At 36.1% G+C, this 21,606-nt stretch overlaps 1 protein-coding gene across 1 annotated transcript in view; it reads right to left on the bottom strand.

Moving 5' to 3' along the window:
• The window catches only part of LOC122136042 (pseudouridine-5'-phosphatase-like), a 32,833-nt gene extending 13,154 nt beyond the window's left edge, over positions 1–19,679 (bottom strand). Inside the window, exons 1-2 of the mRNA XM_042717572.1 lie at positions 19,613–19,679; positions 19,209–19,315 (exon numbers count right to left, since the gene is read on the bottom strand). Coding sequence (XP_042573506.1) covers positions 19,209–19,315; positions 19,613–19,679 — 174 coding nt within the window. The remainder of the gene's footprint in view (positions 1–19,208; positions 19,316–19,612) is intronic.
• Positions 19,680–21,606: the final 1,927 nt, after the last annotated feature.

Genomic DNA, 21,606 nt, shown 5'->3' with positions numbered 1-21,606 from the left:
TTCACAGGGATCTCGCTGATCGTAAGAGGAATATAGGGCTGCTGCTGTCTCTTCCTGAAGTCCACAATCAGCTCTTTAGTTTTACTCACATTCATAGAGAGACAATTGTCCTGGCACCATGATGTGAGTTTGCCTACCTCATCCAGGTATGCAGCTTCATTATTGTTGGAAATGAGGCCCAGAACCCCAGAATTAACAGCAAATTTGATAATAGATGTGGAGCTGTGGGAAGACATGCAGTCATGTGTGTAGAGCAGGGGACTAAGGACACAGCCCTATGGAGCTCCCACATTCAGGGTGATGGAGTTGGAGGTGAACTGGCCTACTTTCACCACTTGAGGTCTTCCAGTGAGGAAATCAAGAATCCAGTTGCAGAGTGAAAAAATTCAGGCCAAGGTCCATGAGTTTGGAAGCTAGCTTGATGGGGACTATAGTATTGAAAGCTGAGCTATAGTCGATGAATAGCAGCCTTACATAGTTCCCATTGATGCTGTCAATATGCGCGAGAGAAGACATGAGAGATGGCATCATCAGTAGATCTGTTGGGGCGATAGGCAAACTGAAGAGGGTCCAAAGTATCAGGGATGGAGGAGTAAATGTTGTTCTTTATAAGTTTCTTAAAGACCTTCATGACTGTTGACGTGGGGGCAACTGGATGATAGTCATTCAGGCAAGGTTATTGTTCTTAGGCACAGGAATGATGACAGATTTTTTAAAGGAGGTGGGAACCACCGAGGTAGCAAAGGACTCATTAAAAATAGATGTAAACAAACCAGAGAGCTGATAAGCACAGGACCTCAGAACACGGCCAGAAATCCCATCAGGACCTGCTGCTTTCCTGACGTTCACTCGCTTTAGAGCCCTCCGAACCTTGTCCTCCGACACTGTGATTACATGATTATCACTGTTCTGACTGCTGCTTCCTGACGCGCTGATCGGCAGACTTGCACTGCCTCGGTTGCATTCAAAGTGGCTGTAGAAAGAGTTTAACTCATCAGCCAGCAATGGGTCTGCTCTCACATCTGCAGAGGATTTGTTTCCAAGAGCCTGTCCTCCAACAAAAAACGACCATATAGGTCCTTATTACGACCTATATTTACGTTTTAAAGTTAAGCAGCCTCTAGCGGGCGTAAAAATAATGACAGTATCGCGTTGCGTCTGTCGTCATGAAATGACGTATAACGTCATTACCAATCAAAACGCACGTTTATTTAAATACAATGTGTGGACTTTTTATACCGATCTCACAGTAATTCGTACATATTTTACTAGGTGGCTTATTCGTTCGAATGACCACACCTAACCCCACCCCCTAAACCTAACCCTCACAGAAATCATGCTAAATTATGATTTATTGAGCATATGCATTTTAAGTGCACGTCCATTCTCTGGGATCGAACCCATGATAGCATGATTGCATATCAAGGTATAACGCAATAATCTACCAACTGAGCTACACGAAACGCAAATCACAATGCAAATAAAAGAGTACAAAACATTAATATGAAAACGACCTTTTGCCGATAGGGGTGCAATTGTAGTATACGCTCTGATGGGTCGTATTTCAGGGATTTGGACAAACGACCTATACGAGCATATTAGTTGGAGGACAGGTTGGTTTCCAAAGGCACAGATGGTTCTTAGTCCTTGCCACATGCGTAGGGAGTCTATGGTTTGAAATGGGAATTTATGCATTCCCTGTATCTGTGTTTTGTGGCTTTTACTGCCCGTCGGAGATCATAGCACAAGGTTTTTTACTCGCTCATGTTCCCCAACAAGAGACCGGCATTGTATGCAGCAGTGCATTTGTTTACTGCAGCACGGATTGTTCTGTCCACCCACGATTTCTGATTTGAGAAGGTCCTTATAGTTATTGTATCTGTAGCATGTTCGGTTAGTGTGTTTACAAAGCTTAATGCTACATCCATGAACTCGCTGACGTCAGAAGAACTCGCTCGGAACATGTCCCAGTCTACGTCATCAAGAGCCACCTGTAGCATGGCTTCAGAGTGGGCGGACCAGCACGTCACTGCCCTCTGCACCGGGGGTTCTTGAACAAGCCTTTGTTTATATTCTGGTGTGAAGAAAATGGCGGCATGGACAAATTTGCCAAAAGCCGATAGTGAGCGAGCTTTGTAGGCATTCTTAAACTGAGAGTAGCAATGATCCAGTGTATTCAGTCCTCTGGTTGGACAGGATACATGTTGATAAAAGTTAGGCATGACCTGCCTGAGGTTGGCTTTGTTAAAATCCCCCGCGATGATAGAAGCAGCGTCAAGATGTTTGTTAATGTAACCGCTGAGCACATCTTGAAGCTTAGACAAAGCCAACCTTGTGTCTGACTGTGGTGGAATGTAGACAGCAGTAATGATGATCAATGAAAACTCCCGGGGCAGATAGAATAGGCGGATAAATGTTCCAGATGAGGCGAGGAGGAGCGCGACAGAGTGGAGATATTCCTGGGGTCACACCATTTCCTGTTGATCATGAAACACACTCCACCACCTTTGGATTTACCAGCCTCTACTGTCCTGTCCATCCGTAAAACAGAGAAGTTATCAGACGGCGTTACAGCAGTGTCCGGGTGTGATAATGTTCGTTTGTAGGAGAAGGAAGGAGACCAGGGTCGGCGTTTCTGAGGCTCGTGGGAATTTATTAGTCAACAAAAAATAAAACAAAGTCGGGCCACCTGCGCATACGTTTAATTCAAACCACTGCTGGGCAATTTACAGTCTTGCTTGCTTGCTTGCCCGCTTGCTCGCTTGCCCGCTTGCTCGCTTGCTTGAGTCCCCATGAGTCCTCAGCTCTCTCAGCCCTCGCTGGTTTACGGCTGGCTTAAATACTGCTTCCTCATGCCAATCACTGCAATGAGAACCAGGTGTTACTCGTTTTTCACTTGACCCAATTACCACCGCTCGTCTCTTCACTCTCTCTCCCGTCACAGACCTCGCTGAACCACGCCTCCCCTGCCACACCGGGACCGAGGTCGTGAGCCATGTTTCAGACAAACAAAGTATGTTACAGTCCCTAATGTCCCGTTAGAAACTTATCCTGGCTCTAAGATCGTCCATCTTGTTCTCCAGAGATTGGACATTGGCAAGCAGAATGCTCGGCAGAGGAGGGCTGTGTGCTCTTTTCCTTAGTCTGTTGCGAATCCCAGCACATTTCCTGTGGTGTTTCTTGATCCATCGCCGCAGTGGGTTACTCAAGTGGCCATTGTTCATCTCGGCATTCTGGAGAATCTCAGATGGCCACGATGGGTTGGAGGATAAAGTGTCCTGAAACAGGTTAGTGAAGCGGTGTCCAATGTCCAAAAGTGCAGACGATATGTGTGTAAAAAGAGAGAGCAAAAAAATTTACAAAAGTAAATAAGAACACAATCTAATTGGAGCAACCTGGACAACATCTGAACTCAGCGGCATCATCTTGGATGAATAAATCATAATTATGAGAAACCTTCTCATTATTATGACTTGTGGTGGAAACAGGCTTACATAGTTTAACCACCCACACTCTAGTTTTACCCATAAAAAGCACTGAGTATTTAAAGCCACTGTCATTTTTTTATAGTTCAAACATGCCTATTGTCAATGCAAATTAAGCTCATTATGCATTGTGCCTCATTCGCAAAACTCAGCATTATTATAAATGGATAGAATATTTTAATTAATGGATGGATAAATGGATGGAATATTTTAATGGATGCACAAATGGATGGAATTTTTTGGATGGATGGATGGATAAAAAATAATGAATGAATGAATAAAATATTTTAATGGGTGATTGGATTAAATATTTAAATAGATTGATATATGAATAGCTAGAACAATTTAATGGCTGACTGGATCAATATTTTAATGGACTAAAACATGAATGTAATATTTTAATGGATGGATGGATGGATGAAAGCAAAAAAAGAGGATTTGAATCAGAATCTAAGAATAAGGAAATTTGTATCAGTTCTCTGCACTTACAGATGTAGCTCTTTCTTAGTAAAAAGTTCAGCATATTCAGTTTTGCAGTCGAGGAAACAAATGTCAATTTTACCACATGCAAAAATGGCTATACTGTAGCATGTAAAAGTGTCATGCTAAACAATGCACATGACAAGTAACCACGATTGAACGGCTCTGTGCCAGTTTTATAAGGCTGTGGTCATTAGCCTAAGTCCATCTGCTATGTTATGGAACCAAACTTCAGACATGACAAGGCAGAGATGACCAGTGTTGGTGAAAGTTACTTTTAAAAGTAATGCATTACAATATTGCGTTACTCCCTAAAAAAGTAACTAATTACGTTACTTGGTTACTTTTTATGGAAAGTAATGCATTACATTACTTTTGCGTTACTTTCGCATTACTATATAAATAAGTTCTGTTTATAGCCAATGTAAAAGCCCTTTCACACCAAAAAGTGTAATGAATAAATCTCAGGCTGAAGGAAAAGTAAATTCACTTCTGTAGAGTAAAACGCAGGAAAGGAAGGTTCAACACTCTCCAGCAATAATAAAAAAAAATAAAAAAAACAATGAAGCACAATTGTTAGTTTATCTAAAGTCATTTTCTTATTAGTATGGTTGAACTTGACATCGGTTAATAAAATGGGATTAGATACATTTGTGTTATTTAATATATTTAATCATTGCAGGTTTGCATCATATTCTGAGTTTGCATTTTACTGTTTTTATTAATTTTGATGAATAATAAATCTTTTTTTTTTACAAAGTGGGATGAATTAATGCACATTCATATTTAGTCTATAACTGCATCATGTTCACACAGCGCCTCTGTACTTCTGATTTCTTCCAGTATGGGGACAGGAGACTTGTCAGTCAATAAATGGGAAAACAAAGTAGTTGGCGTTACTTTTTTGAAAAAAGTAACTCAGATATTTTCTTGTAAATTAAAAAGTAATGTTTTACTTTACTAGTTACTTGAAAAAAGTAATCTGATTACGTAACTTGCGTTACTTGTAATGCTTTACCTCCAACACTAGAGACGACAACAACAGGAGAGGGAAGTGCATCTTCATCATCCAGTGGATTAACATGTGAATCACATAAGTCACTGTACAAATGCCATGTGACTATAGGTATGAGTGAATATATGCACCAGTAAACAAGGTTGTTAAAATTCTGTAGAGACTTTGACAAATTGCTGACAGCATCTTCTAAATGATCAGTGGGCCTGTGGCTGGCCCGAACCGAGATGATGTGTAATGGAGAGAAAGCAGACCCACTCTTGACACCGAACACTTCATTTGGTCAAGATGACCAAAACACCATGCCTACTTCTCACTGTAAAACTTAAACATCATTGGATAAATGCAATCTTCACCCATCACTGCCTCTGCCTCAGAATCAAATGGCCTGTTCTACCAAATATGAAAAATCATTTTAAACGGAACCCTCAGAGGTCGGAAAGGCATTTCTGTCAGCATTTTTGTTTTTATAGACGACAGTTTAAATAGACTTTCACAAGTTCTGTGCTTGATGACAAAGTCTATTCAAAAAGCGCTTACTTAATTTCTCCATGGACATATCTCTACATTTTTCAAAGGATTCAGCGAACAATTGGGGCCCGTCTTTGGATGATATATTTGGTCTAATCTTAAATTGCATTTCTCAACACCCAGTTGGCATGTTCTTCAGAGGGACTCGGGTGGGTGATCGATATGGCAAAGCTCCTCAATAAACTCACACACACTCCACTTCTTCAGCCCACTCACACACTTCATAAGGTCTTGAACTCGGCACGGTCTCCACTCTGCACAAAGCTGTGGGTTGATAAAGTGCTAAGAGGGATTGTGAAGCACTGTTTGGTTAAGGAAGATTCCAGTATCAGTCTTGAACACAGACATAAGAAACTTAAAACAAACACACACACACACACACACTAAAATGCGGTATTACTGACTTAAGCAAGCCAAGATTTCTCTGTATTCAACATAATTTAGAATGTGTACAATACAGCACAATTTTTTATTTTATTTTTTATTCTTACCTGAATAATATTTACATTTAACTTATCAAAAAAATTCTACAACTGATAAATTAGTGTAGTTTTGGTCATTTTAATGGAAGCAAGTTAATGAGCACTATATTTAGTGTTAGCTTTCAAAAAAAAAAAAAAAGAAGTTTTCTCATCAGAATTTTACTATTTTAAACTATCTTTACCACACTGTATGATATTGGTCACAGTTTGTCATCTGAGACAAATATTTGGGGTCGTAAATTATTTCTATTGTCATAGAGCAAAATTATTGATTTTTGTGGTGAATTTCAGCCTCCGACAAATTGCTGGCAATGTCAAAGAATTTAGCTCACACTTCTACAGTGTTACAGCTCTAACTGCTCATGTGCACTAAAGAATAAATAGGGTTGATGAATTTTGAAGACAAAGTTTTCTATGGCTTTTCATAGAGCTCCACACACATAGTTATCCGATAAATTACATAATATATGTCCCAAATTGTTGTTATTGCGCGTAATGATTTCACCTTAGGCTGAAAGATTGTGTACTGTGCATTTTTTAATAATACATTTGTCTTTAAGGTGCTTGAATAAAGTTAATGGATATACAGAAATATATATATTTTTTTATCTTTTTTATTTATTTATTTATTTATTTTGTCGCAGTGCTTCTCATCCAGTGTGATGGAAATGTCTAGATGTATTGGCTACAACTTATTGTACAGTCTGGCATGAAAGTCTGTAAACTGCCTTGTCAATATCTTTGAAATCACATCAAGATTTAAAAAAAAAAGTTCAGTTTATTTTTTATTTTATTTTTTGCGAACAAGTTTCACGTGTATAACATTTAAGCTCTGGTGTATGAAACAGTCTGCCTGGTTATAAACTGTACACGTTTTCTCTTGGAAAAGTTCTGCTTTGAAATTCAACCCTTTGAAAGACATGCAGACATCAACATCTTTGCCCACTGAGTCGCATCTTGTATTGTTTTTTGAGTATCCCATTTAGAGTGTTCAACTTCCACTGCAAACCATTTTATCCAAGAATGTGACTTATGTACATGTTCCCAAAGAAATGTGCTCAACTGTGGTTAGATGACCTCAAATTCAGGCCAATTATACAGTGCTTCATTAATACTGATTGAAAAGTCACTGAGACAACCCACCAATTAATCAGTTTCAAAACTATACGGATCCCTAGTTCTCTAGTATCTCACACCACTGACAAATTCACAAAGTTTGAATCCAATTCAAAAAGTACTTCCTAAAACCACATTCTCTCATCTTTTGTCCTGCTCCATCTCAAATATGCTGGATCACTCCACTCTTTCTCTGTCATTTTGATAGATGATGGCAAAAATGTGGCTTCCCTCATGTTCACACAAGAACATGAACTTCAGTTCCTCTATGTTTCATTAATCTGAGCCATGGGACTGAACCCACCTTTTATAAAGCTCCACTCCCTTCACTGCACTGCTCAGCACTGAGGGATGCAAAAAGCCTGACTCTTCCAGAAAGAGGTGGTCCACTTTCTTGCCTCCAGTCACAATGGAGACAGATGACTGGGCATACATACATTACTCACATGCATGAGAGGGCTTCCATGCCTCTGGAAAGACTACTCAGTATTCATGTCATGCTGGCCTTCCTCACATCACCACGTGCATGCAATGGATGGAGATCAGAAAGTCGCCTTTAAATTCCTCCTCTAATGCTACTCTGCTCTTAGCTAGAACGAACTTGAAAAGGTTGAGCTGATTAATGGCCCTTATGGTGTGGTGATAGTTGGACTTGATCTCTTTGCTATGGGAAATGTATTGTACGTGTTTCTATGTGCCTGAGACTTGTCAAGTTCGATCCTGAGAAAAAAAAAAAAAAAATCTAAAAGATCTAAACACCAGAGCAAAACGAGTGTTTTTTTTTTCTTTTTCTTTTCAAAGGGAAACCATATATTGACCATGTCCAAGGCCAATGCATGCACAATGGAGAAGGATTAATTTTTGATCTGAGGTTCCCTTTGAAGAGCAGGAACCCACATATAATACTGAGAGTATTTTGGTGCAGGATGATGAACAGTCTGCGATCACAGACAGACATCCATGCTTAGAATATTTTTCCAATTGATATCCAGAACTTCTCTCAGATGTCAGTGTTCTGAAATGACACGAATCACATCGGTTTGGTTCTGGTAACTTTCGTTACATGCTACGTCCTTGAGCTTTGATCACAGATATAATGTTTTAAATCAGCAGAATATTTCAGAGGGTTTTCACCTTTGCAAGCTTCTATGTGAGATAATAGCACAAAGTAATGATGCCAGTTCTTTGAATTTCAATGTCTTTTCACAGGTTTTAAAGGTTGAACCATAATTCAAGAGCAACTTCTGAACCGCTGACCTCCTGAAACGACAGCTACATTAGCATCAGCAATTGCCTTAACAAAGAGGTGCCACTCTGGCATTTCTTCTTGAACCTTTTTCGCTTAGCCCCAAGGACATTTCATCTAGTGTGAAAATACATGGCAGGGAATTAATCAATTGTCTTTAAATGCATATTAAAATAGTTAAATGAATGAGACAAAATGAATATCCTGTCATGATTTACTCACCCTCATTTCACTCTAAATCTGTATGATCTTGGCATAATGTTATAACGCTGCTCTTTTCCATATAGTCAAAAGGAATGGTAAACAGGAGCTGCCAAGTCCCAAAAATGACCATAAATGCACTCTATAATGCTCATGCATTATACTTCAAAGTATTTTATTTAAACTTGCTATTTACTGATAATCTCTAAATTAGGATAAACGTCATTCAATCATCAATGTTTCAATCAAACATCAAACTTCATTCATACATCAATAATGCCAAATATCAGTTTCAAAAAGGACTTTGGAATGACAAGACTTTATTTCTAAAACAGTTCTAATATAATCCTTTTAGTCACCATAATTCTAACTAACATGAACAACCTGAAAATTGTCCAAAAAGAATGGGCAAAAAACTTATTATAAGGGTGTAAATCTTTGGGTTGAGAGCAAACTGAATTCAATTTACAATTCACTGAATTTCCCCATGATTTAAATATACCCTAGTGAAGAATACATATACTAAGATGTATTTGAAATATATGTATATACTTAATAAAAATGCCCTGAAATTGTACTTTCGGTGTACTAAACTGATATACTTAAAGTCTGCTAAATTGGAACTACTAATTTTGTACTTAATGCACTTTAATTGTGCAGAAGTAGTGCTGAAGTCCAACTAAAGATATCCTGAAGTATATTTGATTGTGCTAAAGTGTAAATATTGCAAATATACTTCAGGAAAACTTTAAACATCTTGCATTTAAAGATATATTATTCAATAATCATACAATCCTCGTTAATAGTAACATTAAAACACATTTTAGTCTTAATATTAAGAAATGTGCATTGTGCACAATTAGTATTCCATATAAAGTTTAATAATATTTTTTTATATCAATAAGACTCCAGCGATATGTCACTAAATACAATATATTAATAGATTTGAACTATACTTAGTATGAAATAAGTGTATTTTACATAGATTACTTTTTTTACTAGAGTGATGTTCATATATTGATTCTATTTTAAGTATATCTATTTTCTAAATGATTTTATTTTATTTGATACTGACACTTTTAAAATTCATATGATTCATTTAAAAAAAAAAGAAAAAAAACTAATGTACGGCAAGAAAAAAAAAAAAGGCAAACGATTTTCTGCCACAAGTAAGCATTGCCTTTTTCTAGGAACACTGGCTACATACACACTTTCAAACTAGACACGTAAAGGAGTGTCACGCCAGGTTTGCTGTCACTGATGCAAAATTGGACAAGTAAGATATGAGACCTGTGGTGTTATAGGAAGATTTTCAGTGAATAACAGTCTAATCCTCGCTCAAAGCTTTCATATGGCTTCAAAGATGTGCAATATCTCTGTAAGGAGGGAAAAAAAAACTGCAGCAAAAGGGTAATGGATAATGGTCTGTAGAAAATTACTAGCACCATTTAACTCAATTCAATTCAAAATACACATAAAAATACAATAAAGATAATTATTTATTTGGCATTATTTTACCTTTCTTATAGTGTAGCACACAGGTAATATGGACTTTTTTTTTTTTTTTTGAGCTTTACAGCCCCTGGCCATTTTTTCTCTTTAAATGTAAAAAAGCAGTATAAACATCTATCAAAATTTCTCCTCTGTGGTCTACTGAAGAAAGAAAATGATTTGGCTTTGGAATTACATGAGGGTGAATAAATGATGACAATTTTCATTTTTGGGTGTTCGTGGGGATATGGAAAAAGAGAAAAGCAGAGACAGAGAGAAACAGAAGACTCTTCTGCATTATATTAGATTTTTTTTTTTCTTCAACCATTTTGAAAAGGATAAGAAATTCATGCTGCATACAAAGAGGCAGTGATGCTGCAAACATGCAAAGTGCTGAACGGCCACTCTCCTTTCCTCTTTCTTTGTCCTTTTCTGGATCCTTCCTCATTCACAATCCCCCTATTCTTCCACTGTTGTTTCACCTGCTCTTTCTATTTTTTTATGCACACAGACAAGTCAAACATTGGAGCACACACTTCACATTAAAGTAGGAACATGACACAGCAGCATTTGTTATTCCCTTGATCACTCTGTCGATTGCCTCTCAGCACCACTTTCATATGTTATCTATGAAATATGTGACCCTGGATCACAAAACCAGTCATAAGTAGCACTTGTATATTTGTAGCAATAGCCAAAAATACATTGTATGGGTCAAAATTATAAATTTTTCTTTAATGCCAAAAATCATATGTTCCATGAACATATTTTGTAAATTTCCTACCATACTAATATCCAAATTTCAGTTTTGATTAGTAATAAGCATTGCTAAGGACTTCACTTGGGCAACTTTCTCGATTTTCTCGAAAGGCAATTTTCTCAATATTTTGAGTTTTTTGCACCCTCAGATTCCAGATATTCAAATAGCTTCATCTTGGCCAAATATTGCCCTAACAAACCATACACCAATGGAAAGCTTATTTACTTATTTACATATACTGATGTGTAAAGACAAAACGTTTGGTCTGTGCAAGAAACTGAACAGTATTTATATCGTTTTTTAGCTCTGCCAACTTTTACGGCAGATTGCAGGCTTATACAGGTAAGTGCATTACCACCACCTATCTCTCAAATGGACCACTGACACTCTATCTACAATCTCAATTAGAAGTGTTAATGGTCCATTTAGAGAGACAGGTGGCGGTAATGCACTTATAAGTCTGTGATCCACCGTAAAGCAAGAAGAAGATGAAGAAGACGTGTCAGGCGCTGGCTGTTGAGAACGTGCTCAGGACAGTTCGGACACTGCAGTGAAAATCAGAGGTAAAAAACGACATAAATACTGTTCAGTTTCTTGCACAGACTGATCGTTTCATGTCTTTACACATACATGTATCGTCACGAGCTGCAGGGTTTAATTTGGTTTTGTTTGTGTATGTTTATTTGACTCTCAAAGCCGTGATTCCCATCCACTTACATTATATGACTGACAGACTGCAATGGTTTGAGTTAAAAATCTTTGTTTGTGTTCTACTGAAGAAGCAAAGTCACCTACATCTTGGATGCCCTGATGGTAAGCAGATAAACATTTTTGGGTATACTATCCCTTTAAGACTGGTTTGGTGGTCCAGGGTCAAATATATGGAACATTGCTCAGTCAATCAAATACAAGACCTGGTACTAACTGTTCTAAACTTTGTGGCTACAACACAAAGTATATGTATATGTAAACGTTTTTTATGTGAAATATCTAATTCAGGTCAGTACTAAATAAAGTATAACACGTTTCACATAATCCCTCCTGTTTTAGTAAAATAATAAACATTTGGCAGATACTGAAAAGTGTATGTAAAATGTTGACCACAACTGTAGAAAATGATACAAAATATTATGCAGTTGGACATTCCAGTGAAGCCTGTTGGTTCATTGCTTATCAAGAACAGAAAGCTACATCAAATTCTTCATGACCAAAATGGACATTGTTATCCAAAATTTGAAGAATGTGACAGACATTTGACAGACATTTGACACTACCCACAACATAAAAAAAATAAAAAAATAAAAAACTGACTGAGATTAAATACGGGAAAATAATGCACCAAAACCTGTCTGTAAAAGAACTTAAAGGGTTAGTTCACCCAAATATTAAAATTATGTCATTAATGACTCACCCTCATGTCGTTCCAAACCCGTAAGACCTCCGTTCATCTTCGGAACACAGTTTAAAATATTTTAGATTTAGTCCGAGAGCTTTCAGTCCCTCCATTGAAAATGTATGTACGGTATACTGTCCACATCCAGAAAGGTAATAAAAACATCATCCAAGTAGTCCATGTGACATCAGAGGGTCTGTTAGAATTTGTTGAAGCATCGAAAATACATTTTGCTCCAAAAATAACAAACATTACGACTTTATTCAGCATTTTCTTCTCTTCCGGGTCTGTTGTGAGCGCGTCCACAGCACTGCAGTGACGCCACTGACGTACGACACTGCTGACGTGTTTTCTTTGTTATTGGGCGCACCAGAAAACACGTCATCAGCGTGGTACGTCAACAGTCACAGCAGTCGCGTTCACAACAGACCCGGAAGAGAAGACAATCCTGAATAAAGTCATAATTTTTGTTATTTTTGGACCAAAATGTATTTTCGATGCTTCAACAAATTCTAACAGACCCTCTGATGTCACATGGACTACTTTGATGATGTTTTTATTACCTTTCTGGACGTGGACAGTATACCGTACATACATTTTCAATGGCGGGATAGAAAGCTCTCTGACTAAATCTAAAATATCTTAAACTGTGTTCCGAAGATGAACGGAGGTCTTATGGGTTTGGAACGACATGAGGGTGAGTCATTAATGACATAATTTTAATATTTGGGTGAACTAACCCTTTAAGCTTGTAAGTCTCATCTTTCAGCAAAACAAATTTTTGAAGCAAACCAGACCCCAAAATGGTCCTACAATGGCTCATATAAACTGATCTCTATCTAACTGAGAAACTGTGCTACTAAAAGTACGGCTCACTAACCAGAAACAAGTGAAAAGATATTTGAATGGTAGGGGTGTGAATCTTTGGGTTTAGTGCAAATAAATTGATAAACAAATGATTTACACTTCATAGATTTGATTCAGAAAACAAAATTTTGACGAGAAAATTTGTAGGAAGAGTCTAATACAAAGAATTCATGGGAGAGCTATGAATGATTATAAAGACACTATTTATGGATAATGAAAAAATACTTTACTCTTTAAAGAGTTTCACTGAAAAGTCTTATGAGGCTATGCTGGTGGACATCTACTCTCCAGATTTGAGTTCTGTCTCATGGGATCTCTACTAGTCAATTGCACTGTAAGTCAGTGGAGCATTAGATCTGTATTTCAGTGTTTAGTCTCTGGTGACCCTGCCAGTGGACTGTGACACTGGAGCATGTTCAATGATGCTGCGGAAAAACTAATCCAGGTTTGTTTTTTGTTTTTTTATGTGTTTGTGCCATCTCACATGAAAAAAACGGTTGAGCACTGTTGCTGCACCATCCTGTAATATGCAGTGCTAGAGAAAACTGCTGTCTAATGAATTAGATGCCACAATGTTCCAGAAAATTATGCTATAATCACAAATCCAAAACTTTACTTCTTTTTTACACATTTGATTATAGCTGTAGCATGTTACTGAATTTTGAATTAGGTTAACAAGCCAGATAATGGCTGTTCATAGTTTTCATGATCGATCATTGGTGTCACTTACAAGTTCTCAGGTAACTTGTGTTTTGCAAATATACCCTCACATGAAAATGATCTATTACTTCTTTAGCTTTTGATGGCTCTTGAAACTCTAAAACAGAAGAAATGAAATTCCAGCACCATCAATAGCCTTTCATCATTAAACCATTCACCAATAAATTAAAATATGCCATAATTTACTCACCTCTATGAAGTTCCAAAACTGTATGATTTTTTCTTCACTGCAGAACAAAAAAAAAAAAAAAAAAAAAAAAAAAATGTCTGAAATGTCACAATCAAAGGTATTTGAGTCCAAAACTACCTTGGATGCCATTGACTTCCATGGTATGGACATTTTTTTTTCCTTCTAAAATACTCTTCTTTTTCTTCCACAAAAGAGAGTCTGGCAAACAGGTTTGAAACAACCCAAGGGTGAGAAAATCATGACAGAATTTTCATCTTTTGTATCATCACTTTCTCAGTGTCCTACTGTATGTATCATGTACATATTGCAATGTATTACATTGTGTACTTCATATTCTTCAACATAAGCTTTGCTAAGTGATACAAGAAACTCTTCTTCTCAATTGACCATTTGCTAAAAGCTTGATTGACATACGGTCTGACCAATCAAAACGCTGAATCCGCCATCCTGCCTGACAAACAAATCAGACAGGAGAGTAGATTCACTTTGGTGAACTTAAATTTGAAAAATGTTGTGTATTGATGTTTTTTCGTGGTTGAAATAAAATGTGTTCATTTGTGTCTATTTCGTCCTTTAAATACTGAATGAAAAGTTGATACAGTGACCTGTCATGACCAATTAAAGATCCACAAAATGGTATTTACTGTTTGGATTTCTTTAAAAAATTATAAAAGTTTTTTTCAGTTTCCTCTTTGCTCCTCAATGTGTTTTTGACTTACACTGTGCATGATGTGAAAACAGTTCACTGTTTAGGTTTGTAATAGCATTGTCTCACTAACTTTAACATTAGCTGGTTTTATCCTGAGATACCTTGCTGAAATGCAAGATGACATTAACTTTCTGCTTGAGCAGTTGAAAATTGTAACTTAATGAGAGCATGCCAGCCAGAAAATGAACATTTGTGTCTTCATTGGGATTGGGGTTGAATTCTTAGGGACATTTTGCTCTGTTTTGTTTGGGTTTAGGAAATGTAATAAAATAAATGATATTGCCCATCCTCTCAGGATACATGGAATCAGTGTTACAAGTACCCCAGGCACATTGTTTTTCATTTTCGTAGCATAAACACCATCAAAACGATACGAGCTTCAGATCTTCCAATGTTTCTCTATGGTGCTGAAACCCACAGATGTCCGAATTCCGCTCCCCATGCAACTGATACTAGACGCCATCTGTGTACCGATAGGTCAATTGGAACCCTTAACTTTTTAACACTCAATCCATTTCGATGGAACTGTTGTATCCAGTTTAGACATCTGAATTTGGTTCGTGTGCCCGAAATCTGAAAAGCTGTTTCTTCTCAAATCCATAAAATTTGTCTCACTCTCCCCAGTGATTACTCAACACTGTTCACTCGCATATCCTTTTGAGTCATCAGGCTAACTGTGTGCAAAGGAAGTGATGTAGATAAATTCAGCAGCAGAATCCAGCCTACCACAATCATGTTGCAAAGGTAATTTGAATTCACAGAGTGTTGCCTTACAAATTTCTCTCCACAAATTGCTCTTGCAGTCCAGTCATGCACTGTATCCATCTGGCTTAATTGAAGCTCAATGACATACTGTACCAGTAGTTCCCACAAGTAACCCAGTTACTGTATGTTTAAATAATGTATGTTATTTTAAAGTGTATGTATGTTATTTCCATGTACATACTTCAATGTATGTTATTTTCATGAAGCCATGAAATGTTGAATTCTTTGTATCGGCATTTCTTCCTGTTTGTATTTTCTGGGCAGCAACAGAGTTTTGCAAGTGTGTTTGTTTGTTCCCGTCATTTCTGTGATGAATGTTTTATAAACAAGGCCCAGTTCGATGCTGGATTTGCACATCGTTTGATACTGAAAGATGGAGTGGTCCCAGCAATAAAAGATTGTGGTCATGATTCGAAAACACAGGCGGTATGTAAAACTGCATCAAGATTCTGTGTTTTGTTGGCAATCAGCACAAGTGCTCATGACCCTTTAGCTCCGCCCACAGCACACCTCCAGAGGCTTGGCTGTTTTTGGAGAGAATTATAAAGCTGCATCTTTCTTTTATAAATATCATAAAACTAAAGACTCTTTGGAGATGCAATTCTACTCTATAGGTACTCAAGATTAACATGAGATGAAACTGTGAAGCAATCTATTCAGATTTTTGTATTTGAAATTGATTATTTAGCCATATTGGAAAATTTATGTTTTTGATCCTGACAAAGTGCATGTGCAGGTTTAGTCAATGCATTAAGAAATCCAATGAATCATTATACCAGTAACAATAGTATGTTAAGCTGGTGCATACTCTAAACATAATTTTCTTTCACCCACGTCAGTAGGTGGTCCATCTCAAATAGGGGGCTAATAGAAAATTCCTGATTGTGAACAATAGCTGGAAAACCATGGCAAGTGATATAAGAGTCAAGCAGGGGCAAGTATTTTCCCATTCATCTACACAAGTAAAATTGTTTTCTCTCTTTCTTTAGAGTTCTTTAGATAAATAAAGTGCCTTGAACCAAACCAACCAGTTTTTTTTTTTTTTTTAAATAAGATTTAAAATTCAAAATGCACTTTACATTTTCAAAAATGTTTTTATAACAATTATTGTTGATGCTTAATATTTTGTGAAGATAGTCTGGATTAGGGTGGGGAAGCGATTTGAGACCAAATTTTCAGAAAAGCCTGAAAGACTCAAGCTAAAGCAGTTTAAATTGCTGAATAATTGCCCATTTTGTCAAAATGTTGTTTTTATGCTTTATTACTTGAAATAGAAATGTCACAGAGAACAACATATTCTGAATCATACTGAATAATTGTGCAGTATATATATCATAAACAGACAGATGTCTAAGATATAAATAGTCCTCAAGTACGCCCTCTGTGTTTTCCATTTTGAGCTCAGGTCCTCATTCTCTCCCTTATTGCTGTATTATCGTGCTAGAGGAAGTTGATCCAAGAATAGAACAAAATCCTAAAGGAGCAAATATCAGTCCCTCAAGGACAAAAGAAACAAGTCAATTCATAGTCCTGTTTCTTCTTCCTGCCACTCTTTTCTCTTCTTTTTTTAACCTTTTTTAGGAAAGGGTTTTATTGCAGTGTAAAATGAAACATGCATTTAGTTAATCCCTATTTGTGATTGATTATTGCCTGCTAGACTTTGTTAGCAAGCGTCATGTAAGGCAATTAAATAAGAAAATTAGCAGCTTGCCACTTACAGAACAGACAAGCAGCTTTAAACAGTTCATCTCACCATACAGACTTCCGAATGAATTATTGGCACTATCATTTGCATTTTAATACTGCCAACGAAGATGCATGCAAGACATAGATAACTCAAACATTCAGTTTTGTAGTGTTCATAGATTCACAGCACTTTATGTGTTGGTTTGTGGGGGGAAATGGGGGGTGCAATGGCTTGCTAATTCTCTCATCTCACAGTCGGGTTTAAAGTCTTATATGCAATTAGTTGCTGACTTACAGAAAAAATTAAAAGATGAAGGAAGGAGCATTATCCACTGATTTGGAAGCACTGGATTTTTAAACACAGGGAGTCAGTTTGCCTTTGTTTAAAACAAGAAAGAAAAAAAAAAAACAACAACAACAGCACACACACACACATATTTAAACAGCTTGGGGTAGGCCATAACATTTGACTTCTTTACTAATTAAATTTAAATATATTACATTATGCATCAGTTAGCCCTGGTCTTCTAATTTGATTGGTTAAGTGGCCACACAAAGCTGGTTATTGGATGAACTAATTATATATATATATATATATATATAATCCACCTGCTCTTTGTGTTCATGTAAAACGTCCCAAGTGTTCATGAGTCCAGCAACAAACAACAGAGTGGGTAGTTTGTGGAAGCAAACCTTTTGAACTCTTTTCTCATAAAAAAGAAAGCAAGGAATAAATGTCCATCTAAAGACACATTCAGAATTAGCATGCATGATTGTCTCAATGATCAATACATACGCAATAAAACAATTACACATTAAAGGTTTGTTCACCCAATTAATTAATTACTTAATTACTCACCCTCATGTCGTTTTAAACCCTTAAGACCTTCGTTCATCTTCGGAGCACAAATTAAGATATTTTTGATGGAATCTGGAGCTGTGTGACCCTGCATAAGACAACAATACAACTAAAATGTTCCCAGCAAGAAGATCTGTAAAATAATGCATGTGACATCAGTGGTTCACCCGCAATTATACGATGCTACGAGAATACTTTTTGTGTGAAAATGAATTTATTCAACAATTTCTCTCCTCCGTATCACCCTGGTGCCATTTTGGAGAATATCTGCTGGACGTATGCTGTTCTGTGTCAGCTGCGTCAAGCAGATACACTGTTTCCGTTCAGATCAAATCACAACAACGTAGGAAACAGATCCGGCATGCATTGTAAAGTGTGCATTTGTATCCTGCATGATCGCGTGTTCTCTGTGTAAAGGTCGGTCTGTGCGAATTGAATTAGGACAGGAGGAGAGTTTAACCTTACTGAAGATGCATGATCGACAAACTTTAAACTTGTGATTTCAAACTATGCTGTGCTTTATCCATTTGCCCACTGTCATATTCATGTCATTTTCACTATGTGTTGTATGTAAAATGAGTGTTACCTTGGCTTTATTTAAAAAAAAAAAAAAACGATTATTCCCAATGCCCACAAATTTCCCAGAATACTGTTGGTTACAGTGTTTACATTTTTATTAAATATGTACTTATTTGTAAAAAAAATAAAAAAAAAAAAATACTTTGTCATCTAATTATTTATTTTACACGTTTATTTTTAAAAACCATTTTCAAATGATTTCAAATTTCTTGAATATTGATTAAAATAAGTAACATTATATCGGTTCATATCGGCCATCCTGCTTTCCAAGATATCGGCTTCGGCTTTCAAAAAACCAATATCGGTCGACCACTACTTTTAATTAATCCATTTAATACTGAATTAATGGCAGATGTTTTGCTATAAATTACAGACATGGAATCTGAGGGGGTAATTCTCTTTTCTTTCCCTCAGTTATTCTGCTTTATTTCCAGATTTAATCATCAGCTCTTTCTTACATACTAGAACATGTACGCACATGTGCACTCTTCAAAAACAGTGCTTTAAATCTCTTAAACTAAAAGACGTAAATGAAATGTGTATGTATTAGAAATGAAAGATTACGCCTCCCTGGAGTAATTGTATTGAATGTCAGCTTGCTTATTTTGCTCAAGGATTTATAAAGCCTCCAGCCTCCAGAGCTTTCTTGCCCATCACAGACGACTTCACCTCCCAGGTATACTGCTTATTGAACCTGTCACAGACTTCCTGGTATGCAACATTGTACAACCTCTCTGTATCTGAAAGAGATACACAGTACAAATAAAAACATGCACAGTTTAAATTGTTTATGTCTAATAAAGAGTATAAATTAAGACTGCTTACGAATGGGTGTCAACTGCAAAAAGAAGTAGGCTATAAAATGTTATACTGTAGATGTAACACAATTAAAAAAAAAAAAAAAAAAAAGTTGATCTTTAAAAATATCAGAATCAGGCACAATGAATAGTGTCTTTCTTAATTTGCTGCATGCAAACAGAAACACAAGCACTGAGTTGATTTAAAATCTTGTTTATTTTAACATGATTCTCACCCACCTAATAATAACCCTTCCATATCAAAAAGCATGTGTGTTACTGGTTTATAAGACATTTTGCTTTTCATTTTACTTTTGCTTTACTGTGTGACTACACAGAACTTCATTGACAGAGACAGCACGCGAAAACTCCTGGACAATCATAATCACACTAAAACAAAAGATCAACAGCTTCAAGTTCTGGGATACTTCAGTTCATATTTTGCTTAATAGATTTGAATGTAAAGCCAAATTTAATTGCTTTCATAAAACCATTTATGATTACTTAGTCCTCTTCTTATCTGCAATGAACTTTTAAGTAAAAACTCAGGACAACTTTTAACTCGCCGTTCTTGTTTCAAAGGATTGGGAGAAATGCAGTTTTTCAACTCATCTCAATAAAGCTCTTAAACTGGTGGTATACATAGCCAAACCAAAATTTATTCAGACACCTTCAACATTTCTCACATTGTCACAGTTTATCTGCTATAGTTTAGAAAATGGTAAAACAATATATATATATATATATATTACAAGAACTCCGAGTTCAGAACAAATTCATTTTGATAATGTCAGATAAGTTTGATAGAAAGGTATGTAATGAATTAGGCTGAATACCTGTCAGCTGTTAAATTTAAGTTCACAATTAGATAATACCAATTTAACCAATTACTAAGCAATGCTTAATTTTGTTCAGTATTTAATTTAAAAAGGTCGCATTAGCAATTAAAGAAAAAAAAACACTTAAGCAAAACATGGTCAGGTCAAAGTGTCTGAATAATTTTTTAGACCAAGATATTTATCAGTTTTACTGGTAGTCCACTGTATGAAGGATTTTCAGGTATAATATGTCACAGTTTACTTTATTTTGCTATATCCTCACTTACATAAATGAACTTTAGTGTCCTACACCCACTAGTAAAAAAACTAAAATATCAAAAATTATATCTGGTGTCTGAATAATTTTTGGTTTGACTGTATGTAATTATCTGGTTTTTTTTTTTTTTTATATATATATATATATATATATATATATATATATATATATATATATATATATATATATATATATATATATATATATATATTGCTCTTTTTATGTTACACATTGTATAAATATTAGCATATTTTTAAACAAAATAAAGAAATAGTTTTAAGATTTAAAATCAAAAATAAAACAAAGAATAGAATGATGTAAAATGAATAAGAAAAAAATAATACTCTGCACTATTTCTAATTCATTAAGCAAATGAGAATATTTGCGGCATTGCCCATGTTATCTAATTTGTACAAAAAGTCAGTCTCTTTGCTTCTATTGAAGCAAATAAGATGCTCTTTAGAAAATCATGCTGGAATGACATGAATCATCAGGTTTTGCACAAGGGGACCAAATACTGAGAAAAATTATTTATTCATTATTATTATTTAAATGGGGGGGGGGGGGGGTGGGGGGGGGGGTAGCATTTTCACTAATGATTTTTGGACATAATTAATTAATAATTTTAATTTTAGGATTTTATTGTCATTATTAATAGCACTGCCTAGTAAATCAAGCAACACTATTGCTATCGGTCATACTAATTACGTAACTCGTCGTGCATGCATGTGCATGAATGGTTCCTCCAATTGTGCAGCTTATTAAACTTATTGGGGTGTGCTATACTTTTCTAACTTATCAAAAATTCAATTTTAATATTGAAAAGGGGGTCATTACTTTACAGAAAGACTCTTTTTTCATCTGGACCAGTAATAGCCTATCTTCAAATCACCCATAACACTTTAGAAATCACGTAGAGCACCCTAACCACATAGCATCAAAACTCAACCATATCTTGCGAAACAAAATCAAAAAATCAGAGAGACATTTGATGGTCTTCTTTTGCTTGAGGCAACAGTTGTGCATAAAATGCTAAATCTTTCAATGTTACTATTATTGTGTGTGTGTGGGTGAGTGTACATGTTTGTTCATCAATTCTATTTCAGCCTGTTTTTTGCTCTGCCTGAAATCCACACACC

This window comes from Cyprinus carpio, chromosome B1, assembly GCF_018340385.1.
Source record: "Cyprinus carpio isolate SPL01 chromosome B1, ASM1834038v1, whole genome shotgun sequence".
NCBI classification, from domain to species: domain Eukaryota; kingdom Metazoa; phylum Chordata; class Actinopteri; order Cypriniformes; family Cyprinidae; genus Cyprinus; species Cyprinus carpio.
The sequence above is the reverse complement of the archived record's forward strand: the minus strand, read 5'-3'. Positions and strand labels throughout refer to the sequence as shown.